At 41.7% G+C, this 25,614-nt stretch overlaps 1 protein-coding gene across 1 annotated transcript in view; it reads left to right on the forward strand.

Annotated features, from left to right (window-relative positions):
- The window catches only part of STK32B (serine/threonine kinase 32B), a 353,804-nt gene that overhangs the window by 44,801 nt on the left and 283,389 nt on the right, over window positions 1-25,614 (forward strand). The window contains exons 2-3 of the mRNA XM_033949387.1: window positions 2,148-2,203; window positions 11,202-11,353. Of these exons, the coding sequence (XP_033805278.1) occupies window positions 2,148-2,203; window positions 11,202-11,353 (208 nt within the window). The remainder of the gene's footprint in view (window positions 1-2,147; window positions 2,204-11,201; window positions 11,354-25,614) is intronic.

Consider the following 25,614-nt stretch of genomic DNA (forward strand, 5'->3'; position numbering starts at 1 on the left):
GGTCCTTTTATTAAGGCGCAATAACCGATTTAGCGTGCGCTAAATGCTAAGGCGCCCATAGAATATAATGGTTGCCGTAGCATTTAGCATGCGCTAATTTTTAGTGTGCACTAAATCGATTAGCGCACCTTAATAAAAGCTGCACTAAAAAGTGGCCTGAACACACCCTTATGTGGATCATTCCTCTGCGTTAAGGCCATTTTTAGTGCAGGTAGAAAATGGCCGATTTTCCATTTCCCCTTCTTTGCAGTCCACTGCACTGTCCGCCAGGCTATTTCAGAGACCTGCTTGCAGCTCTACCAGTGGTGTGGTAAAGGAAGGGGGATGGGCGCCGTCTTGGTGGGGACGCCTGCTCATCTCCACCCCACCCCACCCCATGCCACATTCCACCCCCCAAACCTCTTTAAAATCTTCGCCAGCACGAGCAACTACTCTAGCCTGTTGCTCGCGCTGGCCTGGCTCCCTCTAAAATCACTTCTGGGTCACGGGACCAGGAAGTGACGTCAAGGGGAAAGCCAGTGCGAGCACTAGGCCAGAGAAGCTGCTCATGCTGGCAAAGATTTGAAGAGGTATGGGAGTGGGAAGGCACGAGTGTGGCAAGGGGGCACAGAAGGAGCGGGAGCGACGAGGAGGGCGCAAGGGGGAGTTTGGCATAGAAGAAATATGGGGGGCAGAGAGGAAGGTATAGGGAAGCACCACCACCCTGGGGGCCTTCTACCCTCACTATACCATTAGGCTCTACTAGAACTGATCATAGTATCTGCAGCTGTCATAGAGATAGAAATGTATTGTTTTTGGGGTGGGGGGCCTGACCACTGGGGGAATGTGTGGGGGCCATATTTTCATCCCTCCAGTGATCATATGGTAATTTGGGGTACCTTTTTTATCCTCATTTGTTTTAAAAACAGATTTAGCCCAAAACATCCAAATTGTGCCCTGGACATTTTGTAAAATGTTTGACTATTGCTGTAAAGTCCAAGGGCTAAACTCACTCTAATCCCACCCCAAACATGCCTCTAACATGCCCCCTTAAGATTTAGATGCACTGGAGACAAAACGACCAGAAAGGCATCTAAAAGGTCAGTTTGGAAAATGCCCACTTGGGATGTTTTGACTGGTAAGATGTCTAAGTGCCAGTTTATGCTGTCTTTTGGACATCTATGTTTTTTGGAAAATGAGCGTGATTCCTGTGCCTAACTTTTATAGAATCGCGCTTAACATGATACTACTAGTCGGCACCAAATATTTTAGGCGCCATATATAAAATTTGGTATAAGTACTTCTGCATGGCCTGGGAGCAGCTACTATGCAATAATCTGAATGCTCCTTCATGATGAAGTGTTAGGCCTTCTTTTACAAAGGCGCGCTAAGCTTTTTAGCGTGTGCTAAATATTAGCATGTGCTAAACACGCACTAAATGCTAACGCGTGCATGTTATCCTATGGACGCGTTAGCGGTTAGCGCATGCGTTGATTTAGCGCACACTAAATCCATGCTAAAACACTTAGCGCGCCTATGTAAAATAAGGCCTAAGCATTTTAGCATGGATTTAGCGCGCGCTAAATCAACGCATGCACTAACCGCTAATGCATCCATAGGATAACATGCATGCATTAGCATTTAGCGCATGTTTAGTGTGCGCTAATATTTAGCGTGCTACAAAGCTTATCATATGTTTCTAAAAGAGGGGATTAGTTTTGGGCTTGCCCCACATTAAAATTCTATGTTATAGTATCTTAGACGCAAAATATAATGCCGTTTAGAGAAGAGCCCCTAAATGTAATTCTACTATTCTATTATGATAAAATATCTTGTGGAAATACAAATTACAATAGTAATTTTAAAATGTGATTTTGTCCTGGAGGAAAAGTCCATAGTCTACTATTGAGACAGATGTGGAGGAAGCCACTGCTTGCCCTGGGATCAGTAGCATGGGATGTTGCTACTATCTGGGTTTCAGCCAGGTGCTGTGACCTGGACTGGCCACTGTCAGAGACAGGAGACTGGGTTAGATGGAACATACGTTCTTAGTATCAAGTAGCTATAATATGAGCTGTTCTTTCCAATGTGCATCACGTTTCACTTCTTTCTTGCCAACAATCTTGTTTCTTGCCAACATTATTAAACTTATTTTTTTTCCTTTACAGTTAATTTTGATCATTTTCAAATACTACGAGCAATTGGGAAAGGGAGTTTTGGAAAGGTAAGAATGAGTTATTTTCTAAAAATATAATATAATGTACTATACCTGATCATAATAATGTATGGGGGGGGGGGAGGAATTCTATAAAGTGCTCAAAAATGGGTGGCAGAAAGAATTGGTGCTCTTCTATTAAGGACACACACTCCCTTTATGAAACCATGTGTACAGTAATGCTGATTCCCACAATTAAATTTGGGAACCAGATTTATACCTGCTGAAACCTGGTGTAAATGCTGGCACCCAGCTTAAGTGCACCGAGGCGGTATTCTGTAACTATGTGCATTAGAGAATGACACGGGGAAAAATTCTGTCTCCGTCACTGCCCCGTTCCCGGACCCCCATCCTCTTCACTGCCCCATCCCTGCTGTCCCCTTCACCGCCCCGTCCCCGCCGTCCCCTTCACCGCCCCGTCACTGTCCCCGCTGTCCCTTTTACCTCCCCGTCCCCATCTTCAGCGTCTTCTCCTCTCCATCCCCCCACCCCCAGCACCCTTCACGCGGTCCAGCAGCTCCCTCCCGTCGGCCAGCCATGCATTTCCCTCCCTACCTCCCTCCCTTTCCCTTACCTTCTCTTGTGGCAAAACTGGCGATTTTTATAAGGCTATGCGCTGTATTACAGCCAGAACCTTGAAATAGTGTTGGGTTGACTGCTAGAAAAGTCTCCTCCGATTCAACTGGAAATAGGAAGTTGCGTCAGAGGAGACTTTTCCAGCAGGCAACGTGCCGCAACTTCAAGGCTCCGGCTGTAATACAGTGCATAGCCTTATAGATATCGCAAGTTTCAACTAGAGAAGGTAAGGTAAAAGGAGGGAGGGAGGGAGGGAGATGCATGGCCGGCCGGCCGGCAGGAGAGAGGGGGTTGCCGGATCAAATGCTCATTCATCGCACATGCTAACCATTCACCGCTCCATGGGGCGGTGAATGGTCTTGTCCCCGATCTCGTGGTGACCTCTTTTTTTGGTCACCGTTTTGGCGGGTTACTCGCGGCTAGCAGCGGGTAGCCGCAGGTAACAACTACCGTGTCATTCTCTAATGTGCATTACTCTTTGGAATGCCCATGCCCTTCCCATGGCCACTCCCCCTTTTGAGCTATGTGTTATGGAGTTAGCTGCCCTGCCTTCTAGAAAAGCACACAGCCAGATGTGCACACACATTTTAAGAATACCAATTAGCATCAATAATTAGTTGTTAGCATCCAGTTATTAATGGCCAAGAGCTTGTTAACCAATTAATTTTTGTACACATCTCAGCAGCATGCCGTATACAGAAACCAGCAGATAGTGTATATGACCAACCTTAATATTCCCCATAAAAAGTTAAAGATGATTAAGCAAAATCTTATTTTATGATAAAGGGCATACCTATCGTTCTAAAATTTGTTGTCTATCTTCAGCTTAAAATAAGTGTTGCATTCAAAAGATATCTTACCTGATATTCAATGTACAGCAGGCTCACCAGCCTGATATGGGACATTTTATTATTTTTCTTTTTTTGTTTTGATAAGTTGGCGGTTTGGAGAAAGGACTTTTGCCAGTGCCCTTGAAACAGCTGATATGCAAACAGGGCTGCTGTCGGGTCTGGCTGAAGAAACTTTGTTGGCTGATAAGTTTTGAAATTGGCTTTTTGATAGCCTAGCATTATTCTCCTATATTTTGAACCAATTTTGTGTATTTTGGATAAGTTTTGTGGACTTTTTTGGATTTTGAATTCTGTCCCTGGGTAGTGCTATGTTTAAGAGGATAGCACTGTGGGGCTGATTCTATAAAGGGTGCCTAAGGATACGCGCTTAACTTAATTGACAAAATACCCTTAATAGCCTCAATAATTGTTAAAAATAAAATTTAATTGTGTGATAGGTGCCTATCCGATTCTATAAAAGGTGGGCGCCTATCACATGGTGCTTAGCGGCACCTAATGCCTAAGTGGGAGTTTCTATGGGTGGAGCATGACTTAGGCACCGCTAAGCGCAATTCTCCAAAAACTTAGGTGCCTGAAACGTAGGCCTTTAAAACCCTCATCTATATTTCAGGTGCCTACGTTTTTACATATGAGATCTGACAATAAAGTTCATGACTTCGTTCTAGAAAAAGTGCTACATTCCTCACTGCTGAATATCACTATGGTCACCTGCTAAGTACTCCCCTTGGGAAGCTATGCACCGACGCTTGCACCTAGTCCACCTTTCAAAGCAATTTGGAACTCTTTTTCTGAAATGGCCATCAGAGCTCTCCTCGTATTACCCCTGATGTCCTGAATGTCATCAAAATGTCTTCCTTTCAATATTTCCTTTATCTTCAGGTAAAGAAAAAAGTCATTAGGAGCCAGATCAAGTGAATAGGGAGGGTGTTCCAATACAGTTATTTGTTTACTGGCTAAAAACTCCCTCACAAACAGTGCCAAGTAGCTGGTGTTGTCGTGATACAAGAGCCACAAGGAACCATTTTTGCACACCGTTTCTCATGCCAAGATTTTCAGTTAAGATTTTTCTGTTTCTCTATCGATGTTTACTTGGTCTGCTATGCTTCTTACAGTCAGTCGACGATTTTGACACACAGTTCACCAAAATTTTTGCAATTTTTTTTGTTATTTCTGCTCGTTACTGGCCGCCTTGACTTCTCTTCATCAGTGACACTTTCTTTCCCCTCAGAAAAACATTTATTCCATTTGTACACTGTTGTTTTCTTATAAGAAAATTGACAATGTTGAGGACCGACATTTGACACTCTTGATTTAGATGGATGTGTTGCAGTAACCTTATCATAGGTGTCTTCTCTATCTCCCCTTTTTACAAATCCATGTTAGGCTTTTATATTGCCGGCCGCAGCAGTACTAGCTCATAGGAATTCTATAAGCGTCAGTGCTGATACTGCCGCAGCCGGTGATAAAAATGCCTAACGTGGCTTCATAAAAGAAGCCCTATATTTTTTCTTTTTTTGTAATTTAATTTTTTTTTCTGCCCAGGAGTTTTGGACCACTATCATACTGTCTGATGTTCCCAGATGCCATTGTAAAGGGTTTGACGTAGTAGGAAAAGTTAGGTGGTCTTGGTGTTCCCCCTCCTTCCCAGCAAAGACTGTCCCCCCCACCTTGAAAAAGACAAAAACAGTGATAGCAAGAAGTTAGACTTACAAAACTATTGTGATGCATAATTTTGAAGAAATTAATTTAAGACCAGTTGCAACCTGTCTGAACACCAGATGAAATGTGCACAGAAACAACAGCTTAGTAAAGAGCATGCTCTGCTTTCACTTGATTGGTGTAATTTGTTTTATAATTAAACATTAAAACACAGCAGGGAACGCTCATCTGAGTCACTGCAACTTAGCTTGAGTGTGATGTGAAGCAGGGCAAAAGATGCGATAGATAAACTGGGTCACAACGATGAGGAAGTATCAGTGCAATTAGAGCATTTTCTTTTAATTTTGAGTGAAATGGTGTGGTGTCCGTGTTAGTTCACTTTTCAAGGTAATATACAGAAATAAAACAAAAGCATAAAGGAAATAAAGCGATACCTTTTTTATTGGACTAACTTAATGCATTTGATTTTGAAAGTTTGTGATACCATGTCAGTGTCTGTGTTTATTTATTACAACATAAATATGGCCTCACAAGCATTAGGTTTTTTTTTGGGGGGGAGTTATTTTTTTGTGGTTTTTGAATCATTGTATGTGTTTAAAACAGCAATACAGTTCAGAATAAAGGAAGGAAACTGATAGGGTATTACAGAAGCATACAAAACGATGGCATAGACAGACTATATGGGCTATGTGCCCATACTACAAACTACTCACCTGTACAATCCCTTCCCCCCTTAGAGATCCTCTATGTTTGTCCCATACTTTCTTGAATTCAGGTCCGTGCCTGCCACAAAGCAAACCAGCACTTCACCTTGAACAGCAGCATTTGGGGGCGGCAGTAGGGAGAACGAGAGGGCAGTATCCCATATCTAGTTCCCTACTGCAGCCCTCATTCCATAAGAATTGCTGCTGCTGGGTTAGACCAGTGGTCCATCCTGTCCAGCAGTCCGCTCATGCGGCGGCCCTCAGGTCAAAGACCAGTGTTCTAAATGAGTCCAGCCTCACCTGCATAAGTTCCAGTTTAGCAGGAACTTGTCCAACTTTGTCTTGAAACATTGGAGGGTGTTTTCCCCTATAACAGATTCCGGAAGAACGTTCCACCTTTCCACCACTCTCTGGGCGAAGAAGAATTTCCTTTCGTTTGTACGGAATCTATCCCCTTTCAACTTTAGAGAGTGCCCTCTCGTTCTCCCTACCTTGGAGAGGGTGAACAGTCTGTCTTTATCTACTAAATCTATTCCCTTCAGTATTTTGAATGTTTCAATCAAGTCCCCTCAGTCTCTTCTTTTCAAGGGAGAAGAGGCCCAGTTTCTCCGATCTCTCACTGTTCGGCAACTTTTCCAGCCCCTTAACCATTTTAGTCGCTCTTCTCTGGACCCTTTCCAGAATCTTCTCTCCCTTCCCTTCACCAATGCCCTACTTCTTCCTCTTCTCCAAAGGTACTCAGTGCTGGTGTAGGTGCTTTCAGTAGAGGCTCACACTCCCCAACACAGAATGTGAAACAAAAAACGTATAATAACTTTATGCAACCTGTAATTTTAATGCATTGATTCATGCTCTCTGGGTCCCAAAAGAGGCAATAGGTGAGCAAGAGTGAAGGAGGAGCAGCATAGAAACATGATGGCAGATAAAGGCCAAATGGCCCATCCAGTTTGTCCATCCACAGCATCCACTATCTCTTCCTCTCCCACGCTTTTTTAAATTCAGACAATCTTTGAGCTAGATTCACTAAACTTACCAATCTGGATCGTTGTTGGGCAATTCTTGGCTGAATTTTGCCAAGCGATCGATTCACAACAGATTCTACATGCAAATGATCTAATCAGATGTGTGCCCTACAGCGATCCCACGAGTCGCTGTAAGAGCAATCAAAACGCATGCGCAGAGTATCCTTGTCTATTGATGCAATGTATGCATGCACTTGCTATTCGCCCTTTTACTACGTAGTTAGTGGGCGGGGTTTATTCCCGCATGTCATTGGCGGGCATCAAATGCACCACCTGCAAAGCACAAGCTTGGAAAGGAAGAGAGGTGGCTGCAATTTACTTTTGCTGGCCCTACAAGTTTGACATTTTTAAAAATGAATGATTTGTGACCGACATAGTGAAGCCAGCTTTAAACCCGCAGGTTAAAACCACAGGCTCGCAATGCGCTTTTTACAGAATATTTTTACACATATGTAAAGGATTTTTACACATATGTAAAGTTAATTTACAATTTTATTTTTAATTTTAATGGTTGTTTTATATGGGGTTGTAACCTTGATATTGATATTTCAGTGTGGAACAGGGCAGGAGAGTCGGCAAGAATAGTAAGCGACTGGTCTTCAGCAGTTGCTTCTTTTCAAATCGGCAAACCCAATCAGTGTTTCTTCTTCTGCTTAGTGAATCAATCGCTTCCTACTTTTGCATGCCATTTGCCCTCATTTGCATGGGCGGATTGGATCAGGTAGGAGATTGATCAGGCAGCAGTTTAATGAATTGGGTTTTGCGATCGTCGGGACAGGATCGGAAGGTTTAGTGAATTTAGCCCTTTGTCTCCACCACCTCTTCCAGGAGACTAGTCCATGCATCTTCCACCCTTTCTGTAAAAAAGTATTTCCTTAGATTACTCCTGAGCCTCTTAACTTCATTCTATTCTCTCTCATTCCAGAGCTTCCTTTCAAATGAAAGAGATTTGCCTTAGGAGCATTTATGCCACATAGGTATTTTAACGTCTCTATCATATCTCCCCTCTCCCCCTTTTCCTCTAAAGTATACATATTGAGATCTTTAAGTCTGTTCCCATACGCCTTATGACGAAGACCACTGACCTTTTTAGTAGCCTTCCTCTGGACCAACTCCATCCTGTTTATATCTTTTTGAAGGTACAGCCTCCAGAATTGTGCACAATATTCTAAATGAGGTCTCATCAGAGTCTTACACAGGTGCTTCAATACCTCCTTTTTCCTACTGGCTATACCTCTCCCTATGTACCCTAGCATCCTTCTAGCTTTCACCGTCACCTTTTCAACCAGTTAGGTCACCTTAAGATCATCACATACTATCACACTCATGCTCCGCTCATCTTTCATGTAAAGTTCCTTCAAGTTTCAATACATGACCTTGCATTTCTTAGCATTAAATCTTAGCAGGCTGAGGACCAGGGATCCAAAGGATTCAAATCCTGCTTCTCACCCTGATGTGCTTTATGACCTTGAACAATTCACTTTACCCTCTTTTGCCTCCAGCCAAACACCCTCTAGACATGGAGCTACCTTACCATACCAAAATTATATTAACATACCTTGAGTTCAAGTTTGGCAAGACAAGCAAAAATACACAAACCATTTGTATAGGATTAAGAAGGCAAGTCTATAATTTGAAGTAAGTGCAATGTTTAATGCCAATTTTATAACTGCACTTAGGCATTCCTAAGTAAATTTAGACTACTAACACAAATCCACTTCGACACACCTACTGTTAGGTGCAATCATTTACACCAGGTCAATGGTTGGTATAAATAAGCACACCTAGGAGTGCCAGCATAGCATTCTATAAGTAGTGTGCATTGTTTGGTGTCAGATCCATGGTCCAACCATACTTTGCCCACATGTATATCCCCTGGCAGAAAAGATATCACTAGCATGTCCAATAAATACATTCTAAATTCATGCACTTACACCTTATAGCACTTAGGCACTATCATACATAGGCCTTCTTTTACGAAGGTACGCTAACAGATTAGCGCACGCTAATCAATTTAGTGTGCGCTAAACGCTAACATGTGCATGTTAGTCTATGGACGTGTTAGCATTTAGCGTGCGCTAATTTGATTAGCACGCGCTACTCGGTTAGCACACCTTAGTAAAAGAGGGGGATAGTTTCTTTCCCCAGATTTTATATACTGCAACTAAAATGCATGCAAATCTGTGCAAATTCTAGCTTTGTACATTAAGCTTAATTAATTAACAAGCCAATCTGTGTCGATAATTGCCAATTAACAAGCAATTATGGCCACCAACTAGAATTTATGTGCAAAACTTTCTAAGCATATTCTATAAAGTGGTGCATGTAAATTCTATTGCATGGATCTCAAAAGGGGGGGTGGCCAGGGGAGGAGCCTGGGTAGGCTGTGGGCATTGCTGAAAGTTAGGTGTACTGTTATAGAATACTCTTGATCTGTACACAAATTAGGCATAGGCATTTATGACAGGTTTTCATTGGCGTTAATGGCCACGCCTAATTTTTAGTCACAGGGATGGGTGCTCCACATCTATAATAATAAAACCCTAGCCATGCATGCGCACTTACAACTCCGTGCCTCCGCATGCGCAGTAGGATAATCTCACCTTCTGCTACTGATCACCCGTGCCGGCATCAGCTGATTTCCTGCTTTCTGCCCCGATTGCCGATACCGGCTGACTTCCTGCCTTCTGCCGGCTATACGCTGGCAGGACTCCTCTTCTTCTGAACCCTGGACCAGCAGCGGCAGGTAGCTTTAGTTTAGCTTTAGCCACGGTTTCATCAAGCAGCCATGGGGCCTTTGTTAGGCAGGCTCACTTCAATGATGCGAGGTGGGCCAGCCTAGCAAAAGCCCCGAGGCTGCCTGATGAAACCGCGGCTAAAGCTAAACTAAAGCTAGCGGATGCAGGACAGGGGGAGCAGGGAAGTGAGAAGGGGTACTGCTAGACAGGAGGGAGGTAAAAGGAAGGGAGAACAGGGACAGGGGCGAGGTAAAAGGAAGGGAGAAGGGCTACTGCTGGATAGGGGGAGAAGGGAAAGGGTACTGCTGGACAGGAGGTAGGTAAAAAGAAGGGAGAACATGGACAGGGGTGAGGTAAAAGGAAGGGAGAAGGTGTATTGCTGGACAGGGGGAGGTAAAAGGAAGGGAGAAGAGGTGCTGCTGGATAGGGGGAGGTAAAACAAAGGGATAAGAGGTGCTGCTGGACAGGGGAGAAGGGGTATTGCTGGACAGAAGGGAGCAGGGAAGGGCTACTGCTGGACAGTGGGAGGTAAAAGAAAGGGAGAAGAGGTGCTGCTGGACAAGGGAGAAGGGGTACTGCTGGATAGGGGGGATGTAAAAGGGAGAAGAGGTGCTGCTGGACAGGGGACAAGGGATATTGCTGGACAGAGGGGAGCAGGGAAGGGGTACTGATGGACAGGGCAGAGGTAAAGGAAATGTGCTACACACTGGAGGTGAGGGTGAGATGGTGCATGGAGAGAGAACATGTTGGGTTGGGGGGTGGGAAAGAGGGATGCCACTGAGAGAACAGGAAATGACAGAAAGTGTGCAGGAGGCAGAAAGCATTGTACGTGGAGAGGGTGAGATGGATGAGGAAGTCAGAATGGAGGGAAGGAGAAATATTACACTGGGGAAGGGGGAGAGGGCAGAGAGTGAAAAGTTGGACTCATGGAGGGAGGGAGAGATAGATGTTGGTTGGGGGAGGGAAGGAGGACCAATGGAGAAGCATGTAGGAGGCCCTGGATACATAGTTAAAAGCACAAAAAAATAAAGTCACCAGACAACAAAGTTAGGGAAAATGATTTTATTTTTCATATAGTGACTGAAATGTGTCAGATTTGAGAAAGGAAAGATGTTAAACTTTAACTGTTAGGGTCGCAGAAAAAATAGGGTACTTGGAGGGCTGCAGAAAAAATTTTGCATGAGGTAAAATCTCTTATTCTAGCACCCATTAATGTAACAGGCTTAAAGACTAGTATTCTATAAACCGCACCTCACTCTGGATGTGATTTATTGAATGAGCTAAGCGCAGATGTTTTTTGGGCAGCAATTTTTTTTAGGTAACATAAATAGAATTTTCCCCCTAGTGCATATACTTGATTCACTGCTGATTACTGGTACTGATGACACACACGAATGGTGGGCAATTCTAAGTGTCTGTTATAGTTGAATCTTTGTGATTTTGATTTAATATTTTAGGTGTGCATTGTGCAGAAAAGGGATACCAAGAAAATGTATGCCATGAAGTACATGAATAAGCAGAAGTGCATCGAGAGGGATGAGGTCCGGAATGTCTTTAGAGAGCTGCAGATCATGCAGGGCCTTGAGCATCCATTTCTGGTAAATCTGTGGTATGTTTAAAACAATCATTTTTTAAATAAATCATATCTACAATCTTCTCCATATAGCACTTCCAGTGTTTTAAATAATTTCTTGTTACAGATGTACATGTAATAAATATATGTGATGTTAAACAAAGCTTTGTTTGCTTGTGCTGAGATTTAAAAAAAAAAAAAAAATTCTTATTTAACAAAATAGAAAAACACAATGTTAAAATTTGATAGGAGAATGCGCTTTCAGGACTGTGACAGGTGTATGGAAAATTTAATTTGGGTTTCTCAAGGACTTCTACAGCCACTGGCAGTTTTGTGCTGAGACTGCTAAACAATCTGTATAGCCAAAAATGAAGACCAATGGTACCTCAGCTTTGGACCTCCAGTTAATAAAAGGCACTGAATGAGACTTAAAGAAAGTCTGAATGGGCCTGAAACTCAACTAGCAGGATAATACTGCCAGCACCCCCCCCCCCAAAAAAAAACCCCACAAAAAACCCTCTCTCATTTTGGGTCCCTTTTATTAATCTACATTAGGTGTGCATACATGTCCTGTAGTAACTCTAAAATGTGTGTATGCTATTCGAGAAGTACAAATATTTCTTTTTGTTTTGAGGGGGCACAGTATAGGCAGATAATGGCAGAAAATCAGAGACAGTCTAGAGCAGGGGTGTCCAACCTGCGGCCCGAGGGCTGCATGAGGCCCCGTGAAGTATTTTGTGCGGCCCCAGTTGAGGGGGATGCAGTGTTTTCCTCTGCTGCCCCCGGGTGTTTACCATCTTGCCAGCTCCCTCCTCTGTCTTGCTGCAGCGTTTGCGTGTTTGTGTGGCCCCAGAAACATTTTTTATGGCCATTGCAGCCCAGGGAAGCCAAAAGGTTGGACACCCCTGGTCTAGAGGTTGGGACTTTTTAAGTTATTGTCATGGGCATTTTTGTGTTAATCAGTTAGGGCCTGATTCTGTAACTGGCACTTGTTGATGGCCGCCTGAAAAGCAGCCACTGATCATGTGTCAGTCATTCAACAGCACCAGTTACAGAATTATGCCTAAATTCAGCCAAGATAGGTGGTTGAAATGTAGACCCAGAAAACCCTGGCCTACATATCAGCCTATCTATGCTGCCGCAGGATCCTAAAGTCAGGCTGCAGCAACCATAAGCTGATCACGGCAGGAAAAGTTAGCCCTGATTAGCTAAGTCGGGGGGAGGGGAGGAATACCTGGATTCCATTAGATTCCAGGTATTATTTATTTGGTGATGAATGAATGATTTGAATTGACAAGTATAAGCAGTTAATTATTGCAGGTCTCTTCTCTCCCCTTTTAAAATTTCCTGTTTACTTTTGATGGTGCTTATTATTGTTTCTCATTTATGTGGGTTTGACATAGTTAGAATTTATCGATTGGACTATATATTTGCTCTGGATTTTAATTTATTCCTTTGGTATCTGTATTTTCCTTCTCCTTTTTGTTTTGAAATGAATATGGCAAAAAATAAATTTAAAAAATAGGTGAATTGGCTTGACATTGTTTTAAGTAATGATGCAACCTACTCTTACATCTTCCTTTCCGATCATGGTCTTTGTCACAGTTTTTTCACTGGGGCTTCCACCTTCCTTCATTTCTGTTTCTGTTTATGACCTGGCAAACAGGTCAAAGCAGTTGCAATACGTTATTTTTGGGGTGCTTGGGTGTCCATGGCAACACTGCTCAGAGCTGCTATATTGGACTCCACAATGCACCTAGATTTCCTGGATGTCGCTCCTGATTTCAGCTAAGGATACAGAGTGTTCATCTTCCCATAAATCAAATCTGTTATTGTAATCTGTGACTGACTTATCCATCCATATGGTGTCTATCAGTGATCACATCAGTTTGCTGAGGGCTAGCATGCCAGCTGCAGACAGATTTTCAGTGGTAACGGCTGTGGCAGTATCCTGTTCCTCATCTTTTGTAGTTACTATTGCTGAGGTAACAGCAGATACAGGTGGAGGATTATCACTAATCCATAACTTCTCAACAACACAATCCAAACAGCTACTATTTACTTGTTTATTAGGGTTTATTTACCATCTTATGAAGAAATTCACCTAAGGTGATGTAAAACAAGAACAATCTGGACACAGGTAACAGACAATTAAAACAGGAAAAAAAATTCAAATAACAGTATTAAAGATTATGTTGAGATGGTCAGATCCTGAATCTACAGTATTTCCTTTGGAGTGGAGCAATAGGTTCCATAGGGATCTTGCCAATGGGAGTCTTAGGCCATTCCCAGAATGCACTGAGAAAGAGGCCTAAAACTCCGGTTGACAAGGTGCCTAAAGCCTCTCCTATGGGAGGAGCCTTAGGTACCTGGCACAATCAGGGCCTTAGGCCCATCCCTGGTGCATCCCAGGATGCACTGGGAAGGGAAAGGTCCACCATTTGGAAGAAGCAGGCCTGCTGAACAGAGGGAGTGAGCATCCCTCTGGCTAGCCTTCCAATAAAAGGGTTCAGGTGGGTTTGTGGGGGGTAGGGGTGTTAGGGGGGGGTGCCGGCAGGAGGGATTGAGCATCCCTTCTGCCAGGGATGTTTGGAGGAGCTGCCAGCAGGAGGGATTGGGCAATCCTCCTGCCAAGGAAGTTAGCGGGGGAGGGGGGAGGGGGCACTGGCAGAAGGGAGTGGGCATCTCTCCTGCCAGCTGATTTGAGGTTGGGTATGGGGTTCCTGCTGCAGCTGCTCTCAGCCGATTGCGGCAGGGAAATTTCCCCCTCCAATATCAGCTGAGCGCCAGGGACTCTCTAAAGCCACGAATCTGTTAACGGCACCTAGAACTTGGTCACCAATTATAGAATCGCAGCTCAGCTGATAGGAGAGGGGAGAATCCCTGGCCTACATTTCAGCTGCCTATCTTGGAGCGATTCTGTAACTGGTGCCCTCGACTGATTGATAGGCGATCGGCAGCTGCCAACTTACAGAATCTGGGCCTTAATTGAAAACAATTCCAAAGCAAACAATAAAACTATAAACTTTAACAAGGCATAAAGTTACCATAATATGCTTGTAGTTTGTTATAAAGACTAATTGTTGTAAAAGAACAATTTTAAAGATGACAATGCCAATTTAAAAATCAAAGAAGTTACTTCAAGACTAATCTTTATTATTATAAACTGCAGTCACTTAAATTTAGTATATAAAGAATATATATATACACAATTGTTTTTCTGTGTTAGGATCACCAGAGTAGGAAAGCAAGATTTTATTGACTGAGGAGGGGAGGGGGAGTTATCAAGGTGTGTGAAAGGCTTTTACCTCACTCAGATTTACTATGAGATTCATCAACCTGCAGTATTTCTGTACTGTAGGTTGCTGAATCCCATGGTAAAAGAATAACACTCTGCAAACCATCCTGACTGAGGCATCATCCTAATAGCAGCCCAGGAGCACTGACCCACTAAGTCGAAGTCTGATGCTCTCTTCTGAAACTTCTAGACTATACCTTGCCAATCCAAAGACTCCCTTAATTCATGCACCCTCAATCCAAAATCCCCCAATCTGTGTAAAGACCCCCTACCCCTAAGTATCCACCCTTAAGGCCTCATATCACAGCATCAGGATGTGGCTTTATGGTTCAATGCTCAAAGGTGGTAAAAATAAGATGGGGTTATTTTACTGTACTTATAGGGCCATAATGCAACTTTTGTCAGGAACTTTGCGTAGTAATAAGCTGCTTTACATACATTTGCACGTTTTGTATCTCATTACTATGTAACCTGCAGTGATCTAAATATTGCTGTGGTAAGACAAGTCAGGCTGCTTTAGAGCTCTTTTTAAGTCACATTAATGGGCAAATAATGAGACTTAAAGCACTAATACAGCTTAATAACCTCCCTCCCTGACCTACAATTAATGCTTAGAATTGTTAGCTCTTATCCTGCAAGGTCTATGAAGACCATGATGATGAAACAGGCAAGAAAATGGTCAACCAGGATATGTCCATAGTTCCATTTCCCCGGATAGCAATTACATAGCATATAATGCAATAAATGTTCTGACTTGGATGATTATAGATTGTGGGCTCACTTCCCAGAGGCAGTGGGTGTAACAAAATAATACAAAGAAACAGATGTTTATAGGATAAAAAATATTTTATCTAAGAAGCAAGCTTATTCCAAATGTACATCGGAGGTGACCAGTGGAGTGCCGCAGGGCTCGGTCCTGGGTCCACTCCTTTTCAACATATTCATAGGGGATCTGACTCAAGGGCTTCAAGGTAAAATAACACTATTCGCCGATGACGCCAAACTATGTAATATAGTAAGTGAATGCAGTTTACAGAATTATATGGCGCAGGACATGCTTACATTGGAAAGTTGGTCCTCAACCTGGCAGCTAGGCTTCAATACTAAGAAATGTAAGGTCATGCACCTCGGAAGCGGAAATCCATGCAGGATGTACTTCTTGAACGGAGAAACTTTAACTAGGACTTCAGCAGAACGAGATTTAGGAGTAATCATCAGTGCAGACATGAAAACTGCCAATCAAGTGGAGAAGGCTTCATCTAAGGCAAGGCAGATATTGGGTTGTATCAATAGAAGTTTCGTCAGCCGAAAGCCTGAAGTCATAATGCCGTTGTACAGGGCCATGGTGAGACCTCATCTGGAGTACTGTGTGCAATTCTGGAGGCCACATTACAGTAAAGATGTGCACAGAATTGAATCGGTTCAGCGGACGGCCACCAGGATGATCTCGGGGCTCAAGGGTCTCTCGTACGAAGAGAGACTAAACAAATTGCAGCTCTACACTCTCGAGGAACGTAGGGAGAGGGGAGACATGATCGAAACATTTAAGTACCTCACGGGACGTGTCGAAGTGGAAGACGATATTTTCTTTCTCAAGGGACCCTCGGCCACAAGAGGGCACCCGCTCACACTCAGGGGCAGAAAATTTCATGGCGACACCAGAAAGTATTTCTTCACAGAGAGAGTGGTTGATCATTGGAACAAGCTTCCAGTGCAGGTGATCGAGGCAGACAGCGTGCCAGACTTTAAGAATAAATGGGATACCCATGTGGGATCCCTATGAGTGTCAAGATAAGGAAATTGGGTCATTAGGGCATAGACAGGGGGTGGGTAAGCAGAGTGGGCAGACTTGATGGGCTGTAGCCCTTTTCTGCCGTCATCTTCTATGTTTCTATGTTACTTGGCCAAGCTTGTTACAAAGCAGCTACTATGCAGTGTTAGATTCAAGCCAAAAATGAGCCTATTAAAAGATTCGAGCCCCACCCCCCCAATGACTGTATATCTGTATCTGTGGGTGTGTGTGGGGGGGAGAGATCTGTGTTTATGTCTATGTTTCACTATGTATGAGCTCCAGTCTTTGAGCAGCAGTGTTTTCAAATTAATTACATTACATTACATTAGGGATTTCTATTCCGCCATTACCTTGCAGTTCAAGGCGGATTACAAAAGAATTATCAAGGAAGTATTACAACAAGAACTTACAGGAAAAAAAAAAAGAAAGAAAGAAATCTTGGACATTTTCAAAGAGAGTAAGAAATGAGTATGGTTATTTGTTTGGGGTAATTGGCTTTAGTGAGAGGTGGTGTTTGAAACTTGCAGTGTTATTTCTTTTTTTCAGGGCTTTCTTGAAGAGTATGGTCTTTATTTCTTTTCTAAAAGTCTTGTAGTCAAGGGATGCCGTCAGTAGATTGGCAATTTGGTTGTCTAGTTTGGCTGCTTGAGTGGCTAGTAGGTCATCATATAGTTTATTCCGTTTGATTTCCTTAATTGGGGGGTATGAGAATGGAGTGTGAGCAATGTTCTCTCTAATTTTTCATAGGCTGTGTGCGCAAAAAATTTCATCTGTGCGCATTTTAAAGAAAAACTAAATTTGTGTGCACTATAAAAATGATTGCCAGAGGGCCCAGAGTTCAGTTATGGGCATTTATGGGCAGGTCTTTGAGTTTAGTCTGAATTAACGAAAACACAATGTAATTTTAGTTACACTTTATGTAACATAAAGTCTCATTTCAATAAACATAAATTATGTTTCATTGAAATGTTTCATTGAGCGATACCTATAAATAAGGTATCATTGTACTTTATACTTAAAATTTAGAAAATAACAGCAATTTAGATTTCAAAGTTTTTCCCTGCGATCTTTCATATTTATCCAGTCCGAATAAATTCTGTCAAGATCTGTTGAGCCTCCATCTTGAAGGTGACTTAAAACACATCAGCATTTCCAAATGCTCTAAATGTAAATGATTCCTTTGTTTAGTCTTCAAATTGTTCATTAGACTAAAACCACGCTCACAATCTGAACTAGATGCTAAGAATGTGGCACCAATGCTAAATCTGCAAATTGATCATGCTGAAATGCAAATTTCGTCATATCTGGAAAGCTGTTTATCAGATTGCTTTTGATTTTTTTCTGCAACAAAGAATTTAAAGTCATTGTATTGCTGAATAATAACACTTTCCTCTGGAAGAAATTGTTTATACTTTAAACAAAGAGATCTGATATGTCCATTTCCGAAGTCAAAGTCGCATTGTGATATTGCTGTACAAAAGCAGACCATTCCTCAACTTCATTTTCAGGAAATCTTTCACCCAGATGCAAAGATAGGATGTTGATGAAGGTTAATATGGAATTAGTATCAAACAAAATTTTTTCTCCAGACCTCATCCTGTTGTCAAGAAGACTATTGACTTTATCACTCCACTTAACCTTGTCGCCTAAGTATTGCATTTGAAATTTGTTCAATTTACCCTGTGCAAGATGATAAGCTTCCAATGGTGTCAAACCACATTTTGAAATGCCCTGGTTAAGGAAGCCAGTTTTAATAAGACATCATTCAAAACTTCAAGTGTAATATGAAATTGTTCACTGTTCAGCAGTACTTTACAATAGGATTATTATCTTTGTCTTCTTCAAAATATTTTAACAGGGGATCATAATTTTGAATAATTGTTTTAAGTGCAAACTTCATTCAGAGGTCTGAAAGCAATTGATTCACATTCAGATGCATCTGCTATTTCTTGAAATTTGCATCGTTTAGTAGAAGACCGACAGAACACCGTGTACACAGTTCTCATTACAGTTTCTACTTCTTTCATCAATTTTACTTCTTTCCATGAATCAGAAAGTCCCAAATCTTCCTGATGTGCAACACAATGTTGCTGCACTAAATGTGGAATGTCTTTTCTCAGCTGTGCTGCAAAACCATCTATTTTGCCCAACATAACAGAGGCACCATCAGAGGTGAACATAACCATTTTATTCAGGTCAAGTTCATGTTTCCTATAGAATTCCTAATTGCTGTTACTATTGATGCAGCATCACATGTTTCCAACTGTAGCATCCCACCAAATGATGTCCTATACTCATTTGAATTGACTGGCCGATACTTAAAGTAGAGTATTAAGTACTTGTTGACAGAAATGTCTTTGCTTTCATCAACAGTTAACATATGATACGTTGCTAATTTAATGTCTGCCATACGATCATCTTGCACGATGCCATTGATAATTCCAAGAAATTCAAACGCATAGTTTTTGCTTCTCCTGCTATCAGGTATGCTAACATACTTCACCATGTGCTCATTGACATCTTGAACAGAGAGCATTGAGATATTCATCTTAATGGCCAGCACAACACTGTCGACAAGAACCTTAATTTCATCAGGACTGCAACTAATTTGCCTGTTTTCTTTTTTGGTTGGGCTTTCAAGCAACATGTTAACCAGTCCTCCTCTTAAATTCAGATTTTTACTTCTGAGTTTCGTAATACTGTCGGTATGAGATTTACTTGATAGATGGCATTTCAGAAAGTCCAGTTTCCAAACATCATCCCATATTTTTCCAGTAGAGAATTTTCCAGTTGCTTTGGCATCTTGACAATAACAACACACAACTCCATCATCTTCCTCAAAGGTAAATATTTCACACAGTCGAACACACATTGTATTTCGAGATTCCGGTGTTCTCGTTTCAACAATTTCTTCAAGCCACTCAGACCTAAAAGCTGTTGCAGCTCTCTTGCGTTTTACACTTTTCACCATTCGCAGTTTAGACATTTTAAGAGTTATATCTGGTTGCAATTTAATAAATGAATACAGTTATACAACTGCAGTACAACGCTGCACACTACGATTCCACGAAATAAACAATATGGCGGAACTTCAGGAAGTCAAAGAATCGGAAGTGTTTCATATCCTATGGGCCATAGGCTATGGCCCTATGGGGCACGTGACGTGTCAAGTTCAACTGCAAAAGATAACGGAATCACGTGAATGACTTAAAATTTATATTATAGCACTTCAATAAATGTGATAAATGGGAAATCGGAACAGCTGGTCTTCTGTAACATTTCATTTTAGCAGTGAAAATTATTTTAGGCAAAAATTTATTTTTATGTGCGCGCTATTTTAATTTGTGTGCGCGGGTTCAGCAAGTTGTGTGCGTGCGCACAAACGCACAGCTTAGAGGAAACAGTGGGTGTGAGTTTTCCTATATCTAGTTGAGGTGTTGTGGATGAGGCGGTTGTTCAGGTAGCTTGGACTGTCTCCGTATAAAGTCTTAAATAGTAGAAAGTAGAATTTCAATTGTATTCTTGCTGGGATTGGAAGCCAGTGCGATTTGAAATATGCTTCTGTAATGTGTTCATGTTTCTTCAATGAGTAGATGAGTCTTAGTGCTGTGTTTTGGATTGTTTGTAGTTGTTTTGTTATTGTTGCAGGGCAGGGGAGGTAGAGGATATTACAGTAGGCCTAGTATTAGGGACTGTACTATAAGCTGGAATTGTGATTTTTTGAAGAATTTCCACACTTGTCTTAAGTTTCTCATGATTGAGAATGATTTTTGTATTGTTTTATTGATTTGCGGTTGCATGGTGCAGCATCTGTCGATTGTTATTTCTAGCAATTTTAGCATGGGTTATATGGGGTAGTTGATTGCATTGATTTCAATGTTGGTTATGGTTGGTATTTTGTTGTTTTTGAGGAGGATGAATTTAGTTTTGTCTGGGTTCAATTTCAGCTTGTGATCTTTCATCCAGGTCGCTACTGATTTTAGTGTTTGGTGTATTGTGTCTGTCATGGAGGGTTTTGTTTGATCGAAGGGTAAGAGAATGGTAATGTCATCTGCATGAGATTATGCCTTGTTTGTCCAGGTGGGAGATGAGGGAGGCTGTATAGAGGTTGAAGAGTGTAGGAGATAGAGGGGATCCCTGGGGAACTCCGCAGGGGTTTGACCAAGGTTCAGATTTTTCTTTGTCTGATTAACTCTATAGGTTCTTGATTTTAGGAATCCTTCAAACCACGAGTATCCTTTATCTGTGATACCTATTGTATCTAGGATTTGTAGTAGGATACTATGGTCTACCAGGTCAAATGCAGCGGTCAGGTCTAGTTGTATGAGCATCATTTTTTTTTCCTGTGCTAAGATGTTGTCTAGCTGTGTCTAAGAGAGATCCTAGTAGTATTTCTGTGCTAAAGTTGGTTCTGAAGCCGGATTGCATGGGATGGAGTATGTTTTGGTTTTCTAGGTAATTGGTGAGGAATTTGGCAACTAGTCCTTCTATTATTTTGACATAGAGTGGAATAGAGGCAATGGGTCTGTAGTTGGAATGCCCTGGTTGGAATTGGTCCTTTAGGGTCTTTGAGGATCGGGGTAATGATGATTTTGCTGAGATTAGTTGTGTTGTGGCCGCTTATGAGCGTGATTTGTATCCATTTCCTTTCCTTTATCTTTATTTACATTAAAAATGGACTAACGGAGCAACCATACCACTTTATCCAATGGAATATAAGAACATAAGAATAGCCTTACTGGGTTAGACCAACGGTCCAGTATCCCATTTTTGCGGAGGCCAATTCAAGTCAAATCTACCTGGCAAAACCCCAAATAGTAGCAGCATTCCATGCTACTGACCCATATCTGTCTTAACAACAGACTATGGACTTTTCCTCCAGGAACTTGTACAAACCTTTTTTGAAGCCAGCCACATTAACTGCTCTTACCACATCTGTAGTAACACAGTAACTGTGAAATGACAGCAGATAAAATAAGAACATAAGAATTGCCGCTACTGGGTCAGACCAGTGGTCCATCGTGCCCAGCAGTCTGCTCCCGCGGCGGCCCTTAGGTCAAGTACCAGAGCCCTAACTGAGTCTAACCTTACCTGTAAAGTAGCAAGGGTTGGATCTGTCCTACCATAGAGGTTACCTCCCAATCTGCCTTGGGTTAGGATTGAATCCACCTGTCTGTGCAGATTGCTCCTTTCTCCCCATATCTTTTGCATAATGTGCAAATCATTTACATATTACTTGTATTGGAAATTCTCTATTACCGGTACTTTGAATCCATCCCCTTGTTATGTAGGGATCCTCTGTGTTTATCTTGTGCCTTTTTGAATCCAACCCCTGATTTTGTCCCCACACCATAAATTTTTGCAGTTAGCTTGTGTGTCTGTCCCAGTTCATATCAAAAAGGAAGACAATTGCTGGACTATCTCTCTGGCATTTTATTTTTTTGTCTTCTCTAGCACCTTTATCACTGGGCGTTTTGGAACACGAGAGAAAACATCACAGCCTTACAGCTTTATACGGAACAGCAATTTTTAAACAAATTGTCAATATTGATTCTGCCTCATTCTATTAAAGTGGAAATAATTGCTTGGAAGGTTGGTATTTTATTTGGATTGTATATTGATTACTTTTTTTGTAACTTGCTTTGGGCTTTATGGTGAAGTGAGAAATCACATTTTGTAAATAATATATGGGTCATCAAATTTAGCAGCTTGTCAAGTTCTATCTTTGTAAGGCAGACATTAGCACGAGTCTGGTCTGTGTGTAGCTGGAACCAGAAGAGTTACAGGCATTACATAAAGTACAATACAGAAAACCAAGCTGACTCTGGACTGATCTCCCCTTTTTTTAAGGAGTTCCAGTCCGTTTCAATTTTTCCGTAAATCTTTAAAAACTACTCTATTTGCCAAACATTTTGAAAATTAATTCTTTTGAAATTTAGCTATTATCTTCTATTTATCATTTGTAAATCATTCCCTGTTTATTTAATTGCTGTAAACCGAGTTGAGCCTTCTCAGAATGATGACTCGGTATACAAAGTTAAGCTTTAGTTTAGTTTTAGACTACTACTGCATAAAACATAGTAATATTGTAAATGACAGCAGATAAGGACTAGTATGGCCCATTCAGTCTGCCCAGAAAGGATTGTACCCGTGACTGTATGGGTTACCCCCCCCCCCCCCTTTTTCCTTTAAAGTTATGATTAATGTCTAACTTCCTCTAGGCCTCTTTTTTAACATGGATGTTATTTTAAGTTTTATTCTATGAAATGCTTTATACTTTTATTCCATCTTCATGACATATAGGGAACCTCTATGCTTATCCCAAATGTTTTAGAATTTCTTCATTGTTTTTGACCCCATCACTTCTCATGCAAGAGCAGTCTAAGCATCCAAACCCTCTCCCTGTGAAAAAGAATTTCTTGATATTGCTTTTAAGTTTTCCTATTTGCCAATTCATTTCATGTCTTCTCATTCTATACCCTCGCTGATGTTGGAAAAGATTATTTTGTGCCTTGCTCTCTTTCAATAATGTAACTGCGTGTGCCACATTTCACATATCTCTCCTCTCCTGTCCTCCAGGGTACACTGTACATCATCAAGTCTTCTTATATGTCAGCCAGTGCAGATCTGAGACCATAACAGTTCCTTTCCTCAGAAAGGGAGAAAAGTTGGACACAAGGGATGGTGTGGAGGGGGGATAGAGATACTGGATAGGAGAATAGTTGGGAAGAGAAAGGGAGAGATGGTGGACCCTGGGATGGTGGGGAAGGAGGGAAAGATCTTGGATGAAAGGGTAGTTGAGAAAAGGTGAATCTGTGGATGGAGATGAAAAAAAAGGAAAGATGACAGACCTCTGGGGGAGGGAAGGTAAACAGAAGTGGAGGACAGAGATGGCAGATTGATGGTTAGCACGGAGAAAGAAGAAAGAAGGAGACCATGGCAAGCAAGACAACCAGAGCTTGGGACCAACAAGATTTGAATATTGACCAGACAACAAAAGGTAGAAAAAATAATTTTATTTTCTGTTTTGTGATTACAATATGTCAGGTTTGAAAAGTGTATCCTGCCAGAGCTGGTGTTAGACCGCAAATGTGAGCTAGGATTTAACAGAGAGAGGAAAAGTCCTTTTTGTTTCTTTATTTTGTTTACACCACTGGTTCCCAACCTTGTCCTGGAGGACCACCAGGCCAATCGGGTTTTCAGGCTAGCCCTAATGAATATGCATGAGAGAGATTTGCATATAATGGAAGTGAGAGGCATGCAAATCTGCTCCATGCATATTCATTAGGGCTATCCTGAAAACCTGATTGGCCTGGTGGTCCTCCAGGACAGGGTTGGGAACCACTGGTTTACACCACAGCGCCAATGTGGTTAGGAGAAGCCAAAGGGGGTGAAAAAGCTATAAAATAAACCCACCAGGATGTTTGAAAAAAACACCCAATTGGGCAGGAAAATCGAATTGAATTGAAAAACTAATTCAATAGGCTGAATCGAATCGAAATTTTTTTTCTCTAAATCGGGCAGCACTAGTTTGCACTACTGTTTTAGACTTTAGGACCTCAGTACTTTATAATGCAAGCGAAACAAGGATTTGGTCAGACTTTTGAAGGGTCTGCAGAAGAAAAATATTGTATAGGCCGGGGGAAATGGGAATTCTTCCTATTTTTGTGAATGGCAAGGCTGAGGATGTCAGAGTTCAGTTAAAATATGTGCTTTATAAGAAAATATAATAATGTGTTCCTAGTGGTGGTAGCAGCGTGTCAATGTGTTGAGAGGAAGAGGTGGTCTGGGAAATTCTGCTGAGCAAACTCCGGGCCCATTTCCACCCCCCAGTTAGTCCACTTCACTCAACTGGTTCACTCACTGAGTGGGTCTTTGGATGTTGTGCCTGGGTAGTTGTTTTGGGATCTCTTCCAGTGGTTTGTCAGTATCTCCTTGTGGTTGAAGGAAACTTTGTTAACCTTAGCATTGACCTTCAGAATATGTTTGTAACAGTGCTGCTTGTGTGGCATTAGGCTATGTAGCGATCGAAAGAAAAAACCAGACCTTTGTACATTTTTGCACTATATGGTGGGTGTATGAGGAGATTCACATTTCCTGCACAGCTAAGTCCGTGTGAAGTTATCTTGTGCTGTATTTGACATCTAGCAAGGTCTCTGTTTGGAAGGAAAGATCTCAGCTTAAAAATGAAGTGGCCAGAAGTTATGGTAAAAGCAGATAGCGTATCTGGTTTTAAGAAAGGTTTGGACAAATTCCTGGAGGAAAAGTCCATAGTCTGTTATTAAGACATGGGGGGAGCATCTGCTTGCCCTGGATCAGTAGCATGGAATGTTGCTACTCTTTGGGTTTTGACCAGGTACTAGTGACCTGGATTGGCTACCATGAGAATGGGTTACTGGGCATGATGGACTATTGGTCTGACTCAGTTAGGCTATTCTTATGTTATGTTCTCATCTGTAGGGGCCTTTGTTTTCACTTCTTATTTTAATGTATTTTTTTTCTTGGAACTTATCAGTGTTTTTTATAATGGGAACAAAAATGGAAGAGAATTAATGTGTGTGGAATGGGGGGGGGGGGGTAACTAATTTCTTCAGCTAAATAATTCAATACACCTCAACCAGACATAGGAGAACTCACGCACCATTCACACACCCTCCAACCAAAAACGTCAAAAGAAAAAAACAGTTCAACAACCTCCTAGCCATTCGAGCTGCAACACTCGACCCCCAACTCTACAACCTATTAACCTCGACCACAGACTACAAAACCTTCAAAAAAGAAATAAAAACCCTTCTATTCAAAAAACACATAAAACTGAACTAACACAATCAGAACTGTCCCAAGGATCACCTGCAACTACTCCATATGTACTTCGGATGTCACTTCGGATGTCATTACAATTCAGATATAATTTATGTTATGTTATGGTATGTTTGGAATAATGGTTACATATATGAGGTTCAATAAAAGAAAATTTTCACTTCCTGTTTCTATTTTGACCATTTATTCCATTTTATGGTTATTACAAAAAATATTTTTTTATATGGGGGGGGTGTCAAAAAATGATGGGCCCCGGGTGCCACATACCCTAGGTATGCCACTGCATGACCCTAATCAAGATAAAGTGGGTTTGGCAACAAGTAGCTCTCCAGTTTGTATACAAGCAGCACCCAAGTTCTTTAGCACCAGGATGAAAAGCCTACAAGT

This window comes from Geotrypetes seraphini, chromosome 1, assembly GCF_902459505.1.
Source record: "Geotrypetes seraphini chromosome 1, aGeoSer1.1, whole genome shotgun sequence".
Lineage (NCBI taxonomy): Eukaryota > Metazoa > Chordata > Amphibia > Gymnophiona > Dermophiidae > Geotrypetes > Geotrypetes seraphini.